Source organism: Dasypus novemcinctus, chromosome 23 (genome assembly GCF_030445035.2).
Source record: "Dasypus novemcinctus isolate mDasNov1 chromosome 23, mDasNov1.1.hap2, whole genome shotgun sequence".
Taxonomy (NCBI): Eukaryota; Metazoa; Chordata; class Mammalia; order Cingulata; family Dasypodidae; genus Dasypus; species Dasypus novemcinctus.
The window spans coordinates 28,154,203-28,177,539 of NC_080695.1; the positions used below are offsets into that span (position 1 = coordinate 28,154,203).

The 23,337-nt window shown below is 44.7% G+C and overlaps 3 protein-coding genes and 1 long non-coding RNA gene across 4 annotated transcripts in view; 3 read left to right on the top strand and 1 right to left on the bottom strand.

The window, feature by feature from the left end:
- Positions 1-486: 486 nt before the first annotated feature.
- On the top strand, positions 487-6,103 carry LOC131275495 (uncharacterized). The gene is made up of 3 exons (XR_009182961.2): positions 487-794; positions 1,668-4,225; positions 4,635-6,103. It is a non-coding gene; the product is annotated as an uncharacterized lncRNA (long non-coding RNA).
- Positions 6,104-8,579: 2,476 nt separating this feature from the next.
- On the top strand, positions 8,580-11,141 carry ZNF843 (zinc finger protein 843). Its single transcript, XM_058286191.2, is given in 7 exon segments — positions 8,580-8,611; positions 9,287-9,357; positions 9,360-9,443; positions 9,446-9,543; positions 10,396-10,611; positions 10,695-10,808; positions 10,810-11,141. Coding segments are annotated over 7 exon segments (681 nt in total). The 3' UTR covers positions 10,876-11,141.
- Positions 11,142-20,597: 9,456 nt separating this feature from the next.
- Positions 20,598-21,257, top strand: COX6A2 (cytochrome c oxidase subunit 6A2). Its single transcript, XM_004479435.5, has 3 exons — positions 20,598-20,745; positions 20,904-21,040; positions 21,125-21,257. Exons 1-3 carry the CDS (start codon positions 20,673-20,675, stop codon positions 21,206-21,208), a joined length of 294 nt encoding a protein of 97 aa, XP_004479492.1. The 5' UTR covers positions 20,598-20,672; the 3' UTR covers positions 21,209-21,257.
- A 1,429-nt stretch (positions 21,258-22,686) lies between these two features.
- Positions 22,687-23,337, bottom strand: part of ITGAD (integrin subunit alpha D) — a 48,862-nt gene continuing 48,211 nt past the window's right edge. Inside the window, exon 30 of the mRNA XM_004479433.5 lies at positions 22,687-23,017. Coding sequence (XP_004479490.3) covers positions 22,973-23,017 — 45 coding nt within the window. The 3' untranslated portion in view covers positions 22,687-22,972. The remainder of the gene's footprint in view (positions 23,018-23,337) is intronic.

The following is a 23,337-nucleotide window of genomic DNA, read 5'->3' on the forward strand; positions in this document are numbered from 1 at the left end:
CCTCCACCCTCAGACATCCCACGCCTTCTCCAATACTTACCGCCCGGGCTCCTCACAACTGCCTCTAGGCCCTAGGGGGCGCAGTTGCCCGGCCCTCAGCTTGTCACTGCGACCTGCCTTCTCTTTTCCCGAGCGACGCGGTCGGGGGCGGGGCCAACGCGTACGCGCAGCTCCGACCCCGCCCCCTCCCCGGGCCTGACGCCCGCAGCGGGGGGCGGGCTGCGTCTTGTAGTCCGCCCAGGCCCGCGGGCCGCCACGATACGTGGCCAGGGTGCCCTGGCCTGACGTGCTGCGCCGGGACTTAAAATCTCTCGCAGGAGGAGAGCTCAGCCCCAGGCCTCGCCTCTCTCAGCCCACTTGACGTCTCCTTTTCGTGTGCTCATTTTCCCGATTATTTCGTTCCCCGTGGAAAGCCGGGGGAGAGCGGGCGGCGGGGGCAGCTCTGGGAATGTGGGAAGGTAAGAGGGCGGGCCCGGAAATGGAGTTCCTCCGTGGCCGGGGCTGGATAAGGACGCCCGGGCCCTCTGTTCCCGCGGCCCCTTGCAAGGGACTACATTTCCCAGCAGGCTCCGCGGGGGCTGGCGGCTGAGGGGTCTCAGTGGCGTCCCCTCCCTCGGCCTCGGGGCTGTGGCGTCACTCACGTGCCGGCCCGCGGGAGTGGGGACCTCCAAAGCCGCTGATGGCCTTCCCAGACCTGGGGTCTGGCCCCCTCCCGAGAATGGGAGTGACCGGCCCCCACTCAGCTGCACCCTGGGATGTCGTGCAGGAGACGTGCGGGAATGGGCTCTCACTGGGTAAGAACTTGCCAAATGGCAGCAACCCGAGCCTGCTGCCTCCTGCCTGGAGGAGGGGGCGTTTCTGAACACAGCCTCTGCTGAGAACCCCGAACCCCGGGAAGATTTGGTGGAACGCTCCGTGAACACCCGCAAGCAGGTTGGCGTTTTCCGGTGGAAGGAGCGGGACAATATCTCCACCGTCCCTGTCAACTTTCCGCCCCCTCCCCATTCTCTCCTAGAGCTGAGTTATTTCATTAATTAGCTCATCTAGTAACACTTGCTGTGCCGAATTCTGCCCCCTCTCCCCCAGTCCTGGCCTCCTACAACTATTGCCAAGTCCTCATTCGCTTCCACCTGTAACACCCCTACCCGTCCCCCTCACCCTCACGCATAAATGCCCATTTTCCTTCAGGTCCTTCTCAGAACTTTCCATTACACCACTGTGGCTGAAAGTCTGTGTGTCCCCAGTCCATAGGCACTCAATTCGACTTCCACAGGTTGATGAGGCTAAAACGTATCATCACGTAACATGGAGTCCAGGTGCTGAGTGCTGCACACACTTCAGTCCAGGGTCCTGACCTTAGTTTATTAATACTCTGGATCCATTCTTCAGAAGGGAGGCATTGTCATGAGAGAAGGTTTAGCTGTGAATGTTACAGAAGTCCTGAGATAGCCCTTTAATCACAAAGATTCTCAATTGACTGCAGGGCATTACTCCTGGGTGCAGTCTAGGTAATTTTAAAAAGCAGATTTTAAAAATAAAGCTCCTGGGTAATTCTAATGTGTTGCCACTGCTTTAACTTCTGGGGCACGTAGGTGGGCATCTCTAGCTGGAAGCAGCCTTACCATTTACCCAGGAGTGCTGTGCAAATTTTTCTGAACATTTTCCAGGTATGCTATGCTATGAAACCAGCCAGGAAGCACTGCTCCACATCAAGAAGCATGTCTGAGGAAGCGGATGTGGCTCAAGCAGTTGGGCACCTGCAGGAAGTCCCAGGTTTGATTCCTAGTGCCTCCTAAAGAAGACGAGCAAGACAGCAAGCTGATGCAATGAGATGACACAATGAAGAGACACGACAAGGAAACATTGAGAGAGACAACAAGTGGGAGTAGAGGTGGCTCAAGCCATTGGGCACCTCTCTCCAACATAGTAGGTCCCAGGGTGGGTTCCTGGTACCTCCTAAAATAGAAGGTGAATGGGCAGGGAGTGCGCCCCGTAAGGAGAGCCGCCCAGCACGAAAGGAAGTGCAGCCTACCCAGGAATGGCGCCACACACACGGAGAGTTGACGCAGCAAGACTACGCAACAAAAAGAGACACAGGTTCCTGTGCCGCTGACAACAACAGAAGCAGACAAAAAGAACACATAGCAAATGGACACAGAGACCAGACCACTGGAGGGGGGAGGGGAGAGAAATAAAAAAAATAAAAATCTTAAAAAAATAAAATAAAATAGAAGATGAGCACCCAATGAACAGATACAGAGAGCAGACAGCAAACACAAACAATGAGGGGAGGGGGAAATAAAAAACCTTTTTTTTTTAAAGCACATCTGACATCCTTGTGTAAGATCATTGAAAGAGAGGAAACAAACCAAATAAGCCAACTAGGAAGCATACAGCAATCTAGGGATGAGGATAAGGAAAACCTGGACTAGACTAGTAACAAAATGTAGGAGGGGACAGCTCTGATGGCCACAGAAAGGATGATGGATTTTGGTGGCTAACTAGATTGAAGTTTGGGCAGCCTATGGTATTTCTAATTGTTATAAGGGCTAGCTGTGCTGCCAGAACTGAACTGCTGTGGTCTTTGTTGGGCACTCTAGACCAGAAATGGGCCGGGGTCATTGTGACTGGACCAGTTTCAGATGCTATCAAGTTGAACTGCAGCCTGGTCATAGTTATAAGGGCTTCCACTTTATGGAGGCTAAAGGCCCTTTCTCATATGGGGCAGTTAACTGCACACCTGGGAATGATTCCTACACAAGAAATTCAACAGGGAAAAAAAGCTCTATGTATGGCATGAAGTTCTCATTACAACACTGTCTATAATAATGATATATTCCAATAGCAAAGGAAAAGTTGAATGAAATATTTTAACAAAAGAATTACATCTTCACAGTAATTATGTAGGGGATCTATTGATAAAAAGGTGGTCAAGCAGTTCACAGACCAGATTGTTCTTAGAGTTTCCATACAAGTTTTACTTATCATTCATGAGCACCCAGTTATGTTTCTCAAGGTGTGCTATGTAACTATTAAGAAATGAAATGCTGACTAAAAGGGGAAAGACTAGAAGGGTTCTGGGAAAAATGCAAAGCCATATATGATACACTACAGGAAAAAAAATATACTCAATCCATTCCTGTGGGTGTGAATCCATGTTACCATAGGACTTTTTGAGAAGGATATTTTAAGGTGTGATACAACAAAATAAGGTTGGGCCTTAATCTGGATTACTGGAGTCCTTTATAAGCAGAATGAAATTCAGATGTAGAGAGAAAGCCATTGGGAACAGCCTGAAGTTGGAGGTCAATGGAACCCAGAAGAGATAGGAGAAGATGCTACCATAAATATAGCCATGTAATGGAAAAGCCAGGGACCCCAACGATTGCCAGCAGCCAGCCCCCAGAATGCCACAGATTTCAAGGAGAAAGTGTTATCTTGGTGTCATCTCGATTTTAGACTAGGAAGCCTAAAAACCGTGAGCCAATAAATTCCCATTTTTAAGCCATCCCATTTTTGTGGTATTTGTGATTGCAGGTGAGAAACTAAGACAACCATTATGAGAGAACATGCATGAATCAGAAAGTGTTAAGTGAAAATTTTGCTCTTTGAAAAGCAAAATTAGACTTCAGACTTGTTCGTGATTAAACATTTCACTTGGAGTAGCTTCCTCTTGCTCAAAGTACCTAGACTACCATTATATTTACAATATGTGTGTGTGTTGGCAAAGCCTGGTTGCAAACAAGAAAAAAAATTCTTTAAGGAGGTGGGACTGTGAGAGAACATGGATTTCTTTTTCAAAGTTGTTTTAATGAGAGGCAATCTAGAGTAGTAGTTGGGAGGAAGCTCCCTGGAGCTTGACACTTGGGTGCTGGTTCTCCCACCTACCACCTGGATGACCTTTGGCAAATTACTTAACTTCTCTGTGTCTCAGTTTCTTCTTCTGTCGAATGGGCTAATAGTAGGTATCTTAGTGAGCTGTTGTGAAGATTAACCAATACCTGGAAAGCTCTTAGACTAGTACCTGGCACATAGTAAGTACTCTGTAAATGTTAGCTATTTAAATTGTTATATTTTATTTTTCACGTAGAAATGTGGAACATTTTAATTTGCCTAAAGGAAGAATATCCAATAAAACAGAATATACAATAGATGAACAAAAATAATTTTAAAAAACTTAAAAAAGTTAAAAATGATCAGAGAAAATGATAGATATAAAAAACAGGTGGGAAACGGACTTTGGCCCAGTGGTTAGGGCGTCCGTCTACCACATGGGAGGCCCGCGGTTCAAGCCCCGGGCCTCCTTGACCCGTGTGGAGCTGGCCCATGCGCAGTGCTGATGCGCGCAAGGAGTGCCGCGCCACGCAGGGTGTCCCCCGCGTAGGGGAGCCCCACGCGCAAGGAGTGCACCCATAAGGAGAGCCGCCCAGCGCGAAGGAGGGAGCAGCCTGCCCAGGAATGGCGCCGCCCACACTTCCCGTGCCGCTGCCGACAACAGAAGCGGACAAAGAAACAAGAAACAAGACGCAGCAAAAAGACACAGAAAACAGACAACCGGGGGAGGGGAGGGGAAATAAATAAATAAAAATAAATTAAAAAAAAAAAAAAAAAAAAAAAAAAAAAAAAAAAAACAGGGACAGAAGATTCAACATCTGCTTAATTAAATGCCCACCTGCAAGGAAACAAAACTTTCTCTTTTTTTTGAGGTACCAGGGCCAGGGATTGAAACTGGAACCTCAAATGTGAGAAGCTGGCAATCAACCACTGAGCCACATCGGTTCCCTTAAGTTGGTTTTTTCATTTCTTTTGCTTGTTGTTTGTTTTTGTCTGTTTTAGGAGGCACTGGGAACTGAACCTGGGACCTTCCATGTGGGGAGGAGGTGCTCAACTGCCTGAGCCATATCCACTGCCTTAATTTTTTTGCTTATTTGCTAATTTTTTAATTAATTATTTTTTGGTTAAGGAGGCTGTAGGTTTACAGAAACATCATGCATAATATAAAATACAGAGTCCCCACATACCATCCTATTATTAACACCTTGCATTAGTGTGGTACATTTGTTATAATTCATGAAAGAACATTTTTATAATTATACTATTAACTATAGTCCATCATTTATAATAAGGTTTGCTGTGTTGTAAAGTCGTATGGTTTTTCTTTTAATTTTTATTCTAGTAACATATATATGACCAAAAATTACCCCCCTTTAACCACATCCACATATATATAATTCAGTTCTGTTAGTTACAGTCTCAATGCTCTGCTACCATCACCATCATCCATTATCAAAACTTTACAACCAACCCAAATAGAAACTCTGTACCATTTAAGCACTAAATCCCCATTCTCTACCCCCAACCCAGCCCTTGGTAGATTTCTAGATTCTGACTATATGAGTTTGCTTATTTCATATCAGTAAGATCATACAATATCTGTCCTTTAGTATCTGGCTTCTTTCACAAAACAGTGTCTTCAGGTTTCATCCATGTTGTCACTTGAATCAGAACTTCATTTCCTTTAAATTGTTATTATTTATAATTTAATAAAATATTTAAAAAGTAATTGGCTAATCAGTACTAATACCCCTATCTACCTTCTGTATCTCAGGGAAAACTTAGCATTACATGCTCTGAGAACTCTTTTGAGGTATAAGATATATAGAATAGGGAAGCAGATGTGGCTCAACTGATAGAGCATTCACCTGCCATATGGGAGGTCCAGAGTTCAAACCCAAGACCTCCTGACCCGTGTGGTGAACTGGCCCACATGCAGTGCTGCCACACGCAAGGAATACCATACTACGCAGGGGTGTCTGCACATAGGGAAGCCCCACGCACATGGAGTGCATCCCGCAAGAAGAACCACCTCAGGAGAAAAAGCACAGCCTGCCGTACACATGGTGCCATGCACATGGAGAGCTGACACAGCAAGGTGACGCAACAAAAAGAAACACAGATTCCCAGGGCCGCCGAGAATGCAAGTGTACACAGAAGAACACACAGCGAATGGACATAAGAGAGCAGAAAATGGGGGAGAGGGGAGAGAAATAAATCTTTTAAATATATATATATATATATATAAAATAAAATGTACCCATTTTAAGTGTACAATTGACTAATTTTTGATAAACATATCTACTGGTATAACCATTATCAGTCAAGATACAGAACATTTCAATCACCCTCATAGTTCCTTCATGCTCCTTTACAGGCAGCTCCCTCTTCCTCTGCCAAACCTCAAATAACCATTTATAATTATTAACCTGATCATACAGTACATACTCTTTTGTGTTGCTTCTCTGGTTCAACATAATTTTGAGATTCATCTATTTGTTGCATGTACTAATAGTTCTTTTTCACTGCTTGGTAGTATTCCATTATTTGGGTATCCAATATGATGGGTATTGCACAATTTTAAAAAATCTTTTAATTTGCTGAGGGACATTTGGATTGTCTCCAGCTATTGCCTATTGTGAATAAAGCTTTTTATTTTTAAATGAGTTATTTATTTATCCTCCCACCTCATTGTTTTACACTCTTTGTCTGCTTTTTCTGTGTCCATTCACTGTATGTTCTTCTGTGTCTGCTTGTCTTCTCTTTAGGCAGCACTGGGAACTGATCTGGGACTTCTGGAGTAGGAGAGAAGTGCTCAATCCTTTCACCACCTCAGCTCCCTGGTCTGCTGTATCTCTTATTGTCTCTCCTCAGTGTCTCTTTTTGTTGTGTCATCTTGCTGCACCAGCACTCCTGCACAGGCCAGCTCTCCACTAGGGCCAGCTCGCCACACAGGCCAGCTTGCCTACACCAGGAGGCCCCGGGAATCAAAACCTAGATGGGAGCCCAACTGCTTGAGCCACACCTGCTTCCCTGAATAAAGCTTCTGTGCCCATTTGGGGAAAAGTCTGTGTGGATACTTGTTTTCATTTTTCTTGGGTAAATACTTAGGAACAAAATTGCTGATTTGCATGGTACATGTATGTTTAATTTGCTTTTTTTAAAATTTTGCTTTTAATAGACCGTGAAACTTGCCCAAAATGCCTAGAGCATTTTACATTTTACCAGCAATGTATGAGAGTTCCAGTTGCTCCATATCCTTGACAACACGTGGTACTGTCAGTCCACTTAGTTTGAGCTGTTCTACTGAATGTGTAGTGGTACTCATGATTTTAATTTACATTTACCTGGCACATCACTTTTAAATGGTAATTTACTCCTAAGGAAGGAAGGAAAGGGATGAGTCAAAAGGAGCTCCACCATTTCAAGCTTAGATGTCCAAGATATCCAAGAGAGTGAAATCAGGTGCCACCGACAAAACCGAATTGGGAGGGGAGGGAATGTGGCTCAGGCGGTTGGGAGCCCACCTCCCTCATAGGAGGTCCCAGGTTTGGTTACTGGTACCTCCTGAAAAAACAAAGGGAACAAACAACAAGCAGAACAGATGAGAAAGCCAACTCAGGGAAGCCGATGTGGCTTAGTGACTGAGCGCCACCTTCCCACAAGCAAGGTCCCAGGTTCAATCCCCAGCCCCCCGTGCCTCAAAAAAAAAAAAAAAAGAATTGGGGGTTAGCTATTACTTGGCATAGGGACATTAAACTTGAAATGATGACAGGGTTAAGGGGGAACATACCTGGGCAGTAGCATGAATTGTAACACATGCTTGGAACCCAGGTTAGAAAGTCAGGGCCAGGGATAAGGGATGGGGGGTTATCAGTAGAGCTGTGAGTAAATCACAAGTAGGATGAGCCCAGAGAGGAGGGCCAAGGATCAAGTCTTGGGGAGTGATAACAGATAAAATTAGCATACTTCTGTATGAGCCACTGGAATATTCACTAGTCCCATTGGAAACTCTACTCTTGGATAATTGGGTTATTGAGATTTTAAATTACATATTTATCTAGATCCTCTTTTTAAAAGTTAGATTTTCTGATTTTGCATGTAACAAATTTATCTTGGCCTGAATAGCTCCTTTCTAGTAACTATCTTAACCGACAGAGCAGGGGTTCTTAACTTTTTTTGTTCCATGGACCACTTTGCCAGTCAGGTGAAAGCCACGGATCACTTACTCAGCCCACACTGTACTGTGTATTATTTAGTAAATATATCCCACCCATACCAACACGTCCCCACAAGAATTATGGTTTTTTTGAATTTCAATTCAAGCTCACGGACCTCTGGTTAAGAACCTTTGCAATAGAGCAATAATGTCTTTCCTTCTACTGTTGAAGTTGATTCTTTCTTGGTGGTTTGTGTTGTGATTTTCCAGGTTGATGTGAATGATCCGACCTTGATATACTTTCATTCAGGATGAAGATGACAAAGTCCAAGACTATTAAAAAATCTTCTAAGTTCAGATGATATTTTGAAATATATTTTGAAAGAAATCTTATGGTCAAGGGACATTGATTATATGGTTCTAGATGCAAAGTCTCCTTTGCAGTTTTCTAGAAAAACTACATCCTGTAGTTTACTTTCCCCTCTCTGAAGAGAATTATGGTGCAGGACTCTGAAATCTCCATTTTCTTTCACAGGGCCTGAGAATAAGAATGAGGACAAACTTATTCTAGGGAAAGAGCCCAGTGATGGCAAACGTCAAGGGCTATTTCCAAGAGCAGTGCCATCAATTTCTAGACTCAAAGAGCTCCAAGAAACACCTTCAGATGACATTGCCTAGAATCTTAAATTAGAGAAATCCCATGATGACCCTTTTTTTAAAAATTAATTAATTAATTAATTTCTCTCCCCCCACCCCTCCGGTTGTCTGTTCTCTGTGACTATTTGCTGCGTCGTCTTCTTTGTCTGCTTCTGTTATTGTCAGCGGCACGGGAATCTGTGTTTCTTTGTTGCGTCATCTTGTGTCTGCTCTCCATGTGTGCAGTGCCATTCCTGGGCAGGCTGCACTTTCTTTCCCGCTAGGCAGCTCTCCTTACGGGGTGCACTCCTTGCGCGGTAGGGCTCCCTTATGCGGGGGACACCCCTGCGTGGCAGGGCACTCCTTGTGCACATCAGCACTGCGCATGGGCCAGCTCCATATAGGTCAAGGAGGCCCGGGGTTTGAACCGAGGACCTCCCATGTGGTAGGCAGACGCCCTAACCACTGGGCCAAGTCCGCTGCCCCTCATGATGACCCTTTGAGGATTAAGGCCTGGGTACCACTCCCAGACTTCGTGAACTCATTGGCTACAGGAAACCTGCCCCTGGGGAGAGACCCTACAGCTGCACTGGTTGTGGGAAGAGCTTCCAGCACAGTTACTCTCTGACCCGTCATCCTCGACGTCACGTTGGTGAGAAGCCTTACCCTTGTCCTGACTGTGGAAAACGTTTCAGCCAATGTTCCAACCTGCTCCAGCACGAGCAGATTCACCAGGGAGATGAGCCCTACCAGTGCGGAGCTTGGAGGAAGGATTTTGCTCAGAGTGCATCCCTTACCCAGCACCAGCGGGTTCACACTGGCGAGCAGCCCTATTGCTGTCCCCAGTGTGGCAAGACCTTCTGTGGAAGCTCCAACCTCATTAAGCCCCAGCGAATCCACTCTGGGGAGAAGCCGTATACCTGTGGGGAGTGTGGCAAGGGCTTTACAGTCAGCTCTCTGCTCCTGGCTCACCAAAGGGTGCACACAGGGCTGAAGGCCTATGTCTGGCCCCGCTGTGAGAAAGCTTTTAGGGATCAGTCCAAGTTGATATGCCACCGGAAGGTTCACACAGCGGAGCGTCCCTTCTGCTGCTCTAACTGTGATGATAGTTTTAGTCAGAAGACCTCCCTCACCCAGCAGACTACCTGCACACAGGGGAGAAGCCTTATAGGTGTGCCAAGTGTGGGGAGAGCTTCAGCCTCCATACAAGCTCAACCACCATGTTGCTTGGCACAAGCCGCAGACCCAGCCTCAGGGCTCTGGCCACACCAGTCATCCCCTCACTCCTGCTCAGATGAAACCCCAGGTACTTCTTCCTCTTCCATCTCTTCTTGTTCAAACGCCCACTGCAACCTCCTTTCCCTTTTCCTGCCCCTCCAACACGCTGGTTAATTCTGCTTCCTGCCCCACTGTCTCCAACCTTAGATCCTGCCCATCTTTCCCCAGGTTCCTTCCCTCGTCCTGCTGCTCCCCTTGTCCTCTGCATCCATTTTCTCTTGCCCTCAGTATTCATCAGCCCTCCCTCCTTGTTCCTCCATTCACCCCTTCCCCAGTAGTCCCTCTACCTCAAGGATTGCTGCAGAGTCTGAGTTCCAAGTTCCCCTTTGGTGGTGAGCCAGAGGCAGCCAGGACTGCCGCCTTTACCTGCTCCGAGTGTGGGAAGGGTTTTCCAGCCAGTGGCAAGCTCCTCCAGCACCAGCGCACTCACACAGGTGAGTGGCCTTACACCTGCCCCGAGTGTGGGAAGTGTTTTCTCCCTGATCCAGCACAGAAAGATCCACTTGGCTGAAAAGGCATACTGGTGCGTGAAGTGCAGCCGTGACTTCAACCAACGCGTCCATCTGATCAACCACCAGCGGGGCACTGAGGAGGGCAGCAGTTTCGTCTGCCCCGAGTGCCGGGAGGCCTTCCAGGAAGCCTGGAAGCTGGCCAGGCACCGTCAGACCGTCCACCAGACTGCGTGGGCGGCTGGTGGCGACAAGGCCCAGAAGCTCCATACGTGTGGGACCCGTAGGAAGCTGTTGAGGCAGGAGGCTTCTCTGAATCAGCACAGCAGGACTTGTAGCACCTATCGACCCTACCGCTGTGGCTAGTGTGGACACAGCTTTGGAGAAAGCATCAAGCTCCTTCGCCACCACTGAACCCACACTGGAGAGCGGCCCTACCAGTGCCTGCAGTACGGCAAGGCTTTCAGCCAGAGATCCAACCTTGCCAGACGCCAAAGAACCCACGTGGTGCCGACGTAGGTAAGACTGCAGCAGCCTAGCAGGTGCACCTGTGGAACAGAGCTACCCTCCACTGGCACTAGAGGATGAAGGCTTTTCTTCACTAAGAGACTTCCTCGGAAATGCTGGTGGGCTTATTTTTTCCCCTAAATCCTTCTCTTTCCTCCTGTCCCTCAATCCTCAGAGTTTACAGGAAGACTTAGGGAAATCGTCGGCAGATGTTGTGTGTTTTTGAAATACAGGTATATTTTTGGTGTGGACAAGGAACATATTAAGTAATTGTCAATATTAGTAAGTAATATTAAATGATTCCTCTTTTAAAAATATATATTTTAAAAATGATTTGATGGGTCCGAATGTGCTATTAGAGTGAAGAAAAGATGCTGAGATACCCTGAGAATTCAAACTGTAGAGAAATGCTTGAGGGCACCCAGTTTTCAAGCTTGCTGCCCTAGTCCTTCCTGAGTCCCCTTTCTCCCATAATGCTGCACTCCCAGCCCCAAGACCCATCAGGCACTATATCCTAATTGTTCTACTTCAGAAAGATTTCCCAACACATCCTTTCCTCTCTTGCCAGTGCTGCTGCTGTCAGCACAAATCCTTGTCATCATTTGCCTGGATTATTGTAAAAGACCCCTAGGCAGTCTCCCCTGCATCCAGTCTCTGCATTCTGGTTCATCGTCCGTAACACCCGCCAGTTAGATTCCTCCCTCAAACCCCAACATAAATCTGCTGTCTAATCTCCTGCTTGAGAGCATCCTTGCCCGCCCCTCCCTGCCCCCCGATTGCCTACAGGAAGGAGTCAGAGGCTTCAGCCTGGCATATGTGGCTTCTTGGTTTGGCCTTGCTCTACCTCTGCAGTCCTCTTCACCATCCCCGCCCCCAGGAACCCCACGTAATAGCCACACTGAACTTTTCCTGATTCCCTAGAAGGCCATGGCCTTTCATACTTCTGTGCTTTTGCACTTTATTATTTTTTAAAATAGATTTTTAAATTTATTTTTTAAAGATACATAGATCACACAAAATGTACATTAAAAACTATAGGAGGTTCTCATACACCCCACGCCCCATACCCCCTACTTTTCCCACATCAACAACTTCTTTCATTAGTGTGGTACTTTCATTGCATTTGATGAATACATTTTTGAGCACTGCTACACAGCATGGATTATAGTTTACGTTGTAGTTTACTGTACCTTTGCCCTTTAAGAAAAAGTTTCTCCCAACTGCTCAGAATGCCCTTCCTCCCTTTTCTATCTTCCAAATTCGTACTCCTCATCATGTAAGCCCAGGTCCATCGTGAGCTTTCCCAGCCTCTCCTGCAGCACCTGGCATGTATGGTGATGGCGGCAGCGGTACTGTGGACCATTGTGAACGTCTGATCATGTCTGCACCACTCCCCCCATGGCAGACTATGCCCGGGTCACAGTAGGTGCTTAATGAAGGAACCTCCTCCAATCGCTCAAGCTTTTTTATGCTAAGACTCAGGTTTCTTTTATTTTTAATCAATTTTATTGACACATATTCATAAAACATACAATCCATCCAAAGTGAACCATCAGTGGTATTTGGTACAATCACATCGTTGTGCATTCATCACTTCAATCATTATTAGAACATTTTCATTACTCCAGTAATAATAATAAATGAAAACCAAACAACAAAAAAACTCTACCCCTTCATAATCACCTCTTGGTCTCTGTATCTTTCCCCTGCAATACATAGCTGCTATTCTACTTCCATCTAATTTATTTGTATTTATATTTTGTATAGATGGAGTCAAACAATATGTAGTACCTTTTGCCTAGGTTCTTTCACTTAATATTTTTCCTTTTTTAGTCCCTTAATGAGAGATTAATATATTACTATACACTACTGTCCATAATTTGCTTTGTTTGTATTTTCCCCTGATATTAACATCTTGTAACATTAATGTACATTTGTTCAGCTTCAAAGAAAAAGACATATATGCAATATTACCCATTCTCATATTTCACATGAACTCAGGTTTGTTCTTCCTTGTCCTCCGAAGGTACACTTGGACACACTTGGAAAGTTATCCAAGGTGACCACAAACTGGTCATACCCAGTCTGTGTCTTCCTGGTCACTGCCCATCATTTATGCTTCCATGGTTATTTCCACATTGATAATGGAGTAAAGCCTCTAAAAACACTGCTGTTGACTTGGGCCCAGTGTATCTCATCCACACATTTGTAGTGATGAGATTTGCACGGATTGCCAGCATGAGGGTGTCGAATTTTTTGCAGCATCGGTGACGGTACAGAAAGGCTTTCAACTGTATCTTCAATAATCAGCACTTGTGGTGGCAAAATATTGTTTTAGAAAATATGTGAGATTAATAAGTCATCCTTTTATGGCCTCTAAAAGGCCCTAAGTAGCTCATAGCATGTGAAGGTTCAATTCTGTCCTGTAGAGTAACCATAGTGTTGGCTTGAGTTACACCAGTCCCAAGCCCAACTGAGCACAAGTATGCCTGCCTCAGCCAAAACCCTCACAAGGGCATTTCCCCTTAACTGTGGGCCAGTGATGGTCATCTCCCCTGGAGAGAAGGAGGTTGCACTGAAGTCTGTTGTGGCTGTAATATAAAGTTCATTAGTGTAAAGAAAAGCATTATAGATTTGGGAGAAAATACAGTGCAGATCTTTTTATTATTATTATTTGCTTTTGTATTTTAAGTTTTTAAATTTAAAAAATTTCAGACACTAAAATTCACTTCTTTCTAGTGTGCAGTTCTCTGGGTTTTTACACATGCATAGATTGTTGTAATTTCCAACACAGGTACAAAACAATTCCAACATACAAAGAATTCCCTTGGGCTGCCCTTGGTATTCAACTCTTCCCCCAACTCCTGGCAACCACTCACCTGCTTTCTTTTCCTATAGGTTTTGCCTTTTCTAGAATGTCATATAAATGGAATCATACAGTATGTAGCCTTTGGAGACTACTGGGTTCTTTGACTTGGCATTATGCATTTGAGACTCATCTATGTTTGTGGCATGGATCTACATTTTGTTCCTTTTTATTGCTAAGTCCTTGTGTGGATGTACCACAGTTTGTTTATCCATTCATCCATCAGAGGGCATTAGGGTAGTTCCGTTTAGAGGGATTATGAATAAATTACTATAAATATTCGGGTACGGGTTTTGGTGTAAATAAGTTTTCATTTCTCTAGGGGAAATACTTAGAAGTGGTGATCATATGTTAAATGTATCAGATCTCATTTTGTTTTAAATATTTTCTATTAAAGTATATTATACCTATGGATGAATCCTAAGTATACACCGTGATGAATTTTTACACATGTATACACCCATCTAACCATCTAAATCAAGATACAGAACATTTCCTGCACCCCAGAAGGTCCCTCATGCCCCTTCCTACAATACCATACAGTCCCAGGCGGACGCTCTGTCAGTTGAGCCAGATCCGCTTCCCGTATTCTGACTCTACTACCATCAGTTTTCACAGGTCTTTTTAATTTGTGAAGTTAAAAATAGTAGCTATTGAACTGCTTAATAATTGTAAAACTTAAACTTCATCAAAGAAATTATTATAACCACTTTCTGAATATAACCAAACTCAAGTACTTCCAAATTTCTGGATTTCTGCCTCCCCAAGACCCCAACGCACAGCTCCAAAATTCCTAGAAAGTTACAGAGTGTCTTAGTTTCCTGGCTGCTATGACAAATACCACACAGTCAGTTCGGTCAAGCCAACTTATTGTCCCACAGAGTCAGTAGCATTCTGGGCTGGCTTGCTGGCCATCCTTAGGGTTCCTTAGCCTCCCTGTCACATGACAATGTCCTTGGTCTTTTCCCGTGGCCTTTCTCTGACTTTCAGGTTCTTCTCTTTACGAAGGCCTCCAGGAATATGGTTAAGACCCATCCTCATTCAGGTGGCCGCCCATTACTTAAAAATAACATCTTCAGAAGGTCCTATTTACTATGGGCTCACGCCCACAAGAAGGAGATGAAAATTAAGAATTTTCCCCCTGGGGTACATAACTAAATCTACCACATGGGGGCAGTACAGAAGATGAGCATGACAGGGAAGGAGAATATAGAATATATCAGGACTCTGAGTTGAAGTGACAAAGAACCCAACTCAAACTGGCTTTTTTTTTTTTTTTTTGAGATTAGATTCTTTAATTGGTTTTTGTTAAATTTCAACTTGCAATAACAAAATCTCAAAAATTTGATTCCTCAGCCATAAAAACCTGCTGTACACATTATTTCCATGTTGCCAAAATCCACAGCCATACAAAACATCACAAGGATTTAATTGGGAACTATTCAGGTAACATACAACCAAATTTTATTGTAGGTATATATACCATATTTGGCACTGTTCATAAATTTGATAATACTTTCCTTTTAGAGTCAGGCATTCTTAAACCTTAGTCACCATATATAAGAATTTTCAAACTTTCTAACAGTAATCAAATAATTTTAAGAAACTTAAAACAAACAAACCCACAACTAGAATTGGGAATGGAATTCAAGCCCTCCAACTTCCTGTTATGCTCCAAATAGCTGTCGTTGCTGAAGGAGATTTAATTTTGTGCTTTTACCATTGGGGAGTTGTAAAAAAGAAACAATTTAAAGACAATATCATATGATACACATAAAGACTAACAACACTTTTTTATTTTTAATAGCTTTATTGATCTATCAGTTACATACTATAAATTCATTCATTTATAGAGTTCAGTTAAGTGGTATGTAGTTTATTCAGAGAGTTGTGCATATATCATCACAACTTCATTTTAGATTATATTTATCCTTTCCCAAAGAAACACCATACCCAATAGCAGAATTCTCCATCCTGCCACCATTCTTTCAGTCCTAAGCAACACTTTTCTTTAAAACTAATTTTTCTTGAGAGTTGCCAAAAAGACCCTCAAGAATGAGTAACTTGTGATGATTCTGGTAGGAATTATAGAAGGGCAATCATTAATGATCAGTGTCATTGAGGGTGTGGAGACTGCAATTATGATTGAACTAATATACAGAAGATTCTGGAATGTTTATACCTGAATTGAGAACCCTTTAGCAACTTGTTTTAAGGGTCTCTTCCTCAGAATATAACAGATACAAGTCAGAGCTTATGGATTTATTTTTATGTGTAATGGCCCTATTTTGAAACAAAGTGAGAAAATAAAAGTACAAAGACTCTACCATTAAACCTTTAGCAACTTGTACTATATCCCAATGTGTAATTTATTTGAATAATTTCATTTTAACAAATATTAAATCCTTTCACTTCCATAGGGCCCAATATGATTGATTTGTTAGAAGTTAGACATGCTCCAGAATGTTTAGAAAAGACATTTAGATTTAGAAAAGTAATAAAAGCTATAAATCTAGTCTTAACCTAAGGCAAAAGAGCTTTACCAGAACAAAGATCACAGTGCAGGGGAACAGAAATTAGAAATTAGCTTATAAAAATTTAGAGACCTGCTCTAATTTCTAGTGTCACAGAAAACATTTAGCAATAAAATAAGACTTAAAAACCCACTAAAACTGACTCTTACAAATAAGGCTGAAAAGCCTAAGGGTACAGATCTTTGTCAATCTACACCCTGATCCAGGGATTCAAACGATATTAATAAGGACAGATCTCACCCCATCTTTCAGGTCTGCTCTGAAAAATGACTTCACTATTTTTTTTTTTAGATTTATTTTTTACTTATTTCTCTCCCCTTCCCCCCTGCCCCCCCGAGTTGTCTGCTCTCTGTGTCCATTCACTGTGTGTTCTTCTGTGACCACTTCTATCCTTATCAGCAGCACCAGGAATCTGTGTTTCTTTTTGTTGCGTCATCTTGTTGCGTCAGCTCTGTGTGTGTGTGCAGCGCCATTCTTGGGCAGGCTGCATTTTCTTTTGCACTGGTGGCTCTCTTTACGGGGCACACTCCTTGCGCATGGGGCTCCCCTACGCAGGGGACACCCCTGAGTGGCAGAGCACTCCTTGCGCACATCAGTACTGCGCATGGGCCAGCTCCACATGTATCAAGGAGGCCCTGGGTTTGAACTGGGGACCTCCCATGTGGTAGGCAGACGCCCTATCCATTGGGTCAAGTCCACTTCCCAATGACTTTATTATTGACTCCAATCAAAGTCTCCAGCCTAAGGCTCCAGCAGCTCCAAGTTGAAAAACCACTGTGTCTTAGTACTTCAAGAAAGAAGTCCTTAAATTGGGACTTCAGGGCCTGCCGTGCCAAAAAGAACCACCATGGCCTAGAGAATGGAAGGCTCAGATGGGCAAGGCCTGGATCACATGCTTTCTTTTGAAGCCAGAGGAGGGAGTCAGCTCTACCCAAACTATGAACTGAAAATGACAGAGGGATGATTTCATAAAGAAAACCTAGTGTGTTCTCAGAAGAAGGCATGGATATTTGGGCAGATGGCATAACCAAACCAACAACAATGAAAAACCCACTAAATGTTCACTATTAACAAGCTTTTAGCTTCTCTCAAGGGCAGAGGGAGCTAGGAGCCCCTCCTTAGACCCTGGCATCCTATTGCCATTAGACCACTGGTGGCTCCACCCTGACTCTGTCTTATATCCACTTTACCATTCATCCTAGCTAAATCATGTCCTCTTATAGCTGTCCATTATAAATAAACCATATCCATTATAATTGTCTTTCTGGGATAATTCCAATCTCAAATGTCCTCTCCCAGTGCCCCCATAAACAAAATTCATATTTAATAGATCACACATTGTGATTTTTCTTTGCTTTGGAAAACATGGTCATGGTATGCAGCATCCCAAGAGAAAATGACCCTGAGCCATCCTTCTGCATCCTTCACCACCAACAGCTGAAGTGTGTCTAAAAAAGAGCTGGAATGCTGCTCCCTCAGATTTCCTTATCACCTGGTGAAATTTTTTCTTTCCTCTGCCTAAAGCAAAGAAAAAACTAAACCTCTAGAGAATGGAAACGTTGGCAGGAGTCCAATTAATTATGTGTGAGAGAACTTAGAAAAGTAGTGGTGGGCACAAAGACTGCAGGAACTGGCACTGCGCTGCCTCTAGAGTTAAGGCAGAAAACTGTGATCAGCCTGGGAAAGCACGTACTGCCTAAGAAGTCTCTGGGTACTTGGGCAGGCGGGCCACAAGATGGCGACAGCAGCAGAGGATGGTAGCCGCCTTCAGGCACTCATCAGGTCCCAGCTTGAAAAACTCAGAAGGGGATTTCCCATAGGGAATTCTTTGGCAATGACCCAGTAAAACTTTCAGAGGTTATTTAGGGCAGAGAGGGAGCCTTGCACCTCTTTGAAGGGTAAATACCCTTCTCCATTCCTATTTTCTTCAGGAGTCATCGTCATAATTGGGGAGGGTGTTTAAAGGGGCGGTATATGGAGGGAGATGCCAAAACTCTAATGGGGATAAGGTCCCATCTTTTTGGCAACAATTCCAAAGTCCAACTAGAAAAAAGCAACTATAGGAAGAACTTCATTAATAACTCAGTGAGGGCTCAGAAATAATTTAGCAACCCTGCATAATATTTGAATGTTCAACAAGATTATTTAAAAACAAAGTCTAAGAAATAACATAGTAAACCAAGAGGTAGATGAGAATTGTGGTTGATAGTACAGATACAAGTGTCCTTTGTTAGCTAGAGCAAACGTACATCACTATTGCAGGGTGGTGGGAATGTGGAGAAGCATGGGAAAAACACAACTGGAGCGACCTATGGACTGTATTTAGCAGTAATAATATAATATTCTTGCATCTATGCCAAAGATGTACTGTGTTGATAATGGGGCAGTATGGAAAATGTGAGCCAAATGTGCACTATGAGTGTGGTAACAATCAGATGATATTATCTTATCTGTAACAAATGTCCCACCACAGTGTGGTGTGTTGATGGAGGGGTGTTGTTTTGGGAATTCTGCACATGTGCATGGTTGTTTTGTAAGTTTACAACTTCTGTCATAAAAAATATATTTTAAAAATAATAATAGGGTGGGTTGGGGGAAAATACACCAAATGTAAGATAAGGACTATGATTAGCAGTAAGATTTTGACAATATTCTTTCTTAATTTGTAACAAATGTCTCATGACAACGCAAGGTGTTGGTGGAGGGTTGATGTATGAGACCCCAGTGTGATGTTATGCATGTTTGCTTTGTAAGTTCACAAATTTTACTGTACACTTATGTTTATGTATGTTCATATATAAATGACATAAAGATAATAATAAGGTGGGTTGGGGAAAAATACTTTGGTTGGTAGTAATATTTTGACAATGCTCTTAATCATTAATTAAAAATGTTTAACAATGCAAGGTATTGGTGGTAGGGTGAGGTACAAGAGTCCTGTATGATGTTATATATGTTTGTTTTTGTTAAGTTCACAACTATTACCATACACTTATTATGTATGTTTATATATGAGTGATATACTTCAATAACATTTTTTAAAAAGTTAGTGACTTAAAAACAACAACAAAGCCTAAGAAAGTTAACTGGAAGCTAGTGTTCAGTTTAGAACAACAAGAGGAACAGGCCTGGAGCCCCTTCTTGAAAATTTATCTTCTTCATTTTTCTTTTCTAAAATTCAGGTTATATACATATGACCGTATTGGCCCTTGATCAAAGCCGAGGGCATCCTGTTGGACAGCAGTTCTGAAAAGGCATCTTTATAGGGCTAACTAAAGTAATGTGGTTCCAGCATTCATTAAATACATAATTTTGAACACCCACTTCATGTAGGTTCTGTGCTGAGTGCTGAGGATACAAAAGCAAATAAGGCAGACACTGTCCCTGCCCTGTCTCATTGCCTTTTAGTGACCTATTTGGATACAGGGTTCATACGGACCAGCTTAGGCTTGCTTCTTTCTTCTCCAAGTAGCTGGATTTTTCAGACTGAAATGACATCCTTTTCAGTAGACAGTTGTCAGGTTTGGGGCTAGCCAGCATCTTTTGAATAGTCTTCCTATCTTCCTGTACTTCTCCCTTTGATACAATTCTTGGCTCCCTAAAGCAGAAGCCAGAACTCAATTCCCCAGCTATGGCCTGCTGATCTAAGTTTGGCGAAGCGGTGCACCCAGATGATTCTTTCATTCAGAAGAGAGCAACCCGAGGATTAAGTTTCATGAATAATTCATTTTCAAGGAGGGTGGGTGGCTTTTCCAGGGCAGCATGAGGAGTTTTAGGTATCCAGTGTCCAGCAGTGTGAGCTGTTGTGCTATCTCACCACGGTTGGTCCACAGAACGGTTTGTATCTGGCTGCGGCGACTGTAGGGCTCTCTGGCCATACTAAAGATACTGATATCCATGAGCCACCTAAGATTCTTAATTGCTTATCTTAAACTAGAGTGAGTTCTGTTCTTTGCAAAGAACTCTAATACATATACTCAACTTCTTTAACACGCCAGACGCTAAGCTGGCTACTTCATGAAAATCCCTTAGGACTTACTACACATTTTAAGGATGACAGACATAAGATTCAAAAAGACACTTAATTCATTCGACATTTACTGAAGGTCTACTGTGTTCTAGGCATGGAGAATGGATGACTGAGCAAAATAGTTCCTGCAACTAAAAACAAGAATGGCACATTGCACTTAAGTGTCCCCTTGCCAAAATAAGAGCCACTGTCCAGCAGTTGTCTAAAGAAAAGAACTTCATGCCAGGCAGGCCCGGTTTTAAATATAGAAAGCCCCTAAAAATAGCCACCCATGTTCCAGACTTAACAGGTGATTGGCTCAAGAGGAGGGGAGGGGAACTTAGGCCTCGGTGAAGGAGAACGGAAGGACAGAAGTGCTGCTCTGGTCTTCTCCACAGCAATGGCTCTGCCTCTGCGGTCCTTGAGCCGGGGCTTGGCGAGTGCAGCCAAGGGAGAGCACGGAGGGGCAGGAGGTGAGTGGCGCCGGGCGGACCTTGCCCACCCGCCTATCCTTTCCCATCTCCAACCCCCGCTCCCGCCTCTGGGGCCCTCCAGGATCCCGGAAACAGCCCCCACCTGCCTTCTCGGGGTGCCCGCCATCGGTCTCACACCTGCCTTCCCCTCCGCCCAGCCAGCACCTGGCGCTTCCTGACCTTCGTGCTGGCGCTGCCGAGCGTGGCCCTCTGCACCCTCAACTCCTGGCTCCACGCGGGCCACCGCGAGCGCCCCGAGTTCAGACCGTACCACCACCTCCGAATCCGCACCAAGGTAGGGTGGCCCGAGGGCTCGGTGCGGGGGCAGGCGCGGGGAGGCTGGGGAGGCCCCAACCACGTGCTCTCCTTCTCTCCACAGCCCTATTCCTGGGGTGACGGCAACCACACTCTGTTCCACAACCCTCACGTCAACCCTCTGCCCACCGGCTACGAACACCCCTGAAGCCCAGGCGGGAGCTCCCCGGGCGCAATAAAGGCCTGGTGTCTTGGAAGCTTTGAGTCTGGTAGCTCTGCTGGGAGGGTAGCATCGGAAGGCGCGTGCGCCGTCCTTGACCGGCGCTCCCGTGGGGCGCATGCGCACAATGCGATTGGCGCTCCACGTGCTTTTTTTTTTTTTTTTTTAAAGATTTATTTATTTTTATTTAATCCCACGCCCCCTCCCCTGGTTGTCTGTTCTTGGTGTCTATTTGCTGCGTCTTGTTTCTTTGTCCGCTTCTGTTGTCGTCAGCGGCACAGGAAGTGTGGGCAGCGCCATTCCTGGGCAGGCTGCTCTTTCTTTTCACGCTGGGCGGCTTTCCTCTCGGCGCACTCCTTGCGCGTGGGGCTCCCTCACGCGGGGGACACCCTTGCGTGGCACGGCACTCCTTGCGCGCATCAGCGCTGCGCATGGCCAGCTCCACACGGGTCAAGGAGGCCCGGGGTTTGAACCGCGGACCTCCCATATGGTAGGGGGACACCCTAACCACTGGGCCAAAGTCCGTTTCCCTCCACGTGCATCTTAAAGTGGTAGGTTTTTCCCTGTCCTGGGGGATTAGGTGGGAGATCCCGGCTCCCACCCCTTTGCCTGTTCTTAATTAGGCCTCTCGGGTGTAGAGGGCATTCACCTTCACTGAATCCTCACAGTAACTCTGGCAGCAAGGAATAATTTCGATTGCCATTCTCCCAGGGAGGAAATTCAGATTTTCAGCCACTAAGTGACTTTTTTGAAGTTACAGCAATTCATCAGAGCCCTGCCAGAACCCAGGTCTGCAGACCCTGAGTACCACTTCTCCTCTGGCACAGACTGCCTGAGCTGACAGCACGTGCGAGTCCCAGTTATTTGGAGCTATAACTGATTTTAGACACAGGATCTACTGTTATAGGTGTGACGCCTCATGACCAAATTCTGGATTTGGATTGTTTTGCTCATTCTCTCTGACCACCGTTAATGGGTCTTCTGCATTAGTTTGTGAAATTAGATTCTCCCTTCTGGAAGCCTGGCTCTCTTGGCTTCTAGGGACCCCATTCAAGGGGCCATTGGCCCAAATAAGCTGTAGACTTTTCATTCACCTCCTAGGACAGTCTGCTGACTTGCCATTGCCAAGGAGCCTGAAGCTTGTGTTGAAACCCATCATCAATACATACACATTTATGGAGTAGGTGTAGCTCAGTGGTTGAACACCTGCTTCGCATATATGAGGTCCCAGGTTCAATCCCTGGTACCACTTAAAAAAAAAAACAAAACAGAGCTAATACACACACATTTAGAGCTTCCTTTGAACCCCTTCCCTGATACAATTCACAGGTCCATCAAGAAAAGGTGACCTCAGCCCCCAAACGCCTAAGGAAGAAAGCTTTTTCTATCCCCATGAGCAGGTACCCTCAACTATTCCTAGAGCAGCACTCAGGTCCCTGGATCAGAGCTTGTCCATACAAGGAAAATGGGTTCTAAACATCTTGATTTAATGTGATGGTTCTTGTACATAGGAAAAGTCATACTGACTTTGTGCTTGCTTCTGTATTGCTGAAGAAGTTTGACAGATATGTAAAAATATCTTTCTACTCCTTGGGAAGGTGGCTTATCAGGCCAGTTCAGATCTGTGCAAATGTTGTTCCATGGAAGTAGATTTGTGGGCCGTGGGGGTAGAGATCAAGATTATTGTGACAAAGGCAAATTTGGGGCCTCATGGCTGAAATCACCCCCACTGACTGCAGCCGCATCTTCAGCCTAGTCATTTAGCATCTCTTTGTACTGACGTTTGAAGAAGCCAAGCTGTAATGGGAAATCAGAATAACTGGGTAAGAGGGCAGGGAAGAAAATCAGGAGTAAGAAGAAGCTGAGAGAGAAAAGGAGGAGAAGGGGACAAAGCTAACTTGCATTTGTGTGTTAGAACATTTATGTAGGTGAGCACCAGTTTTCCTCTATTGAGTATCTACTGGGAGCCAGTCCAGGCCTAGAAGGACTGCACACGCCATCTGTAGGAGAAATTCAGGGCCTCCAGAGTCAGGCAGGCCTGTGGCCGACCCCCAGCCTCATTTCTGCCTCACTTCACCCCTCAAGGGGGGATGTAGGCACTATTATCATTTCAAACG

Excerpts from the sequence above, each read along its gene's own strand:
- COX6A2 (XM_004479435.5), top strand. The coding sequence starts at position 20,673 with ATGGCTCTGCCTCTGCGGTCCTTGAGCCGGGGCTTGGCGAGTGCAGCC. Across the intron at positions 20,746-20,903 it reads AGAGCACGGAGGGGCAGGAG|CCAGCACCTGGCGCTTCCTG; the intron begins GTGAGTGGCGCC and ends CCCTCCGCCCAG. Across the intron at positions 21,041-21,124 it reads ACCTCCGAATCCGCACCAAG|CCCTATTCCTGGGGTGACGG; the intron begins GTAGGGTGGCCC and ends TTCTCTCCACAG.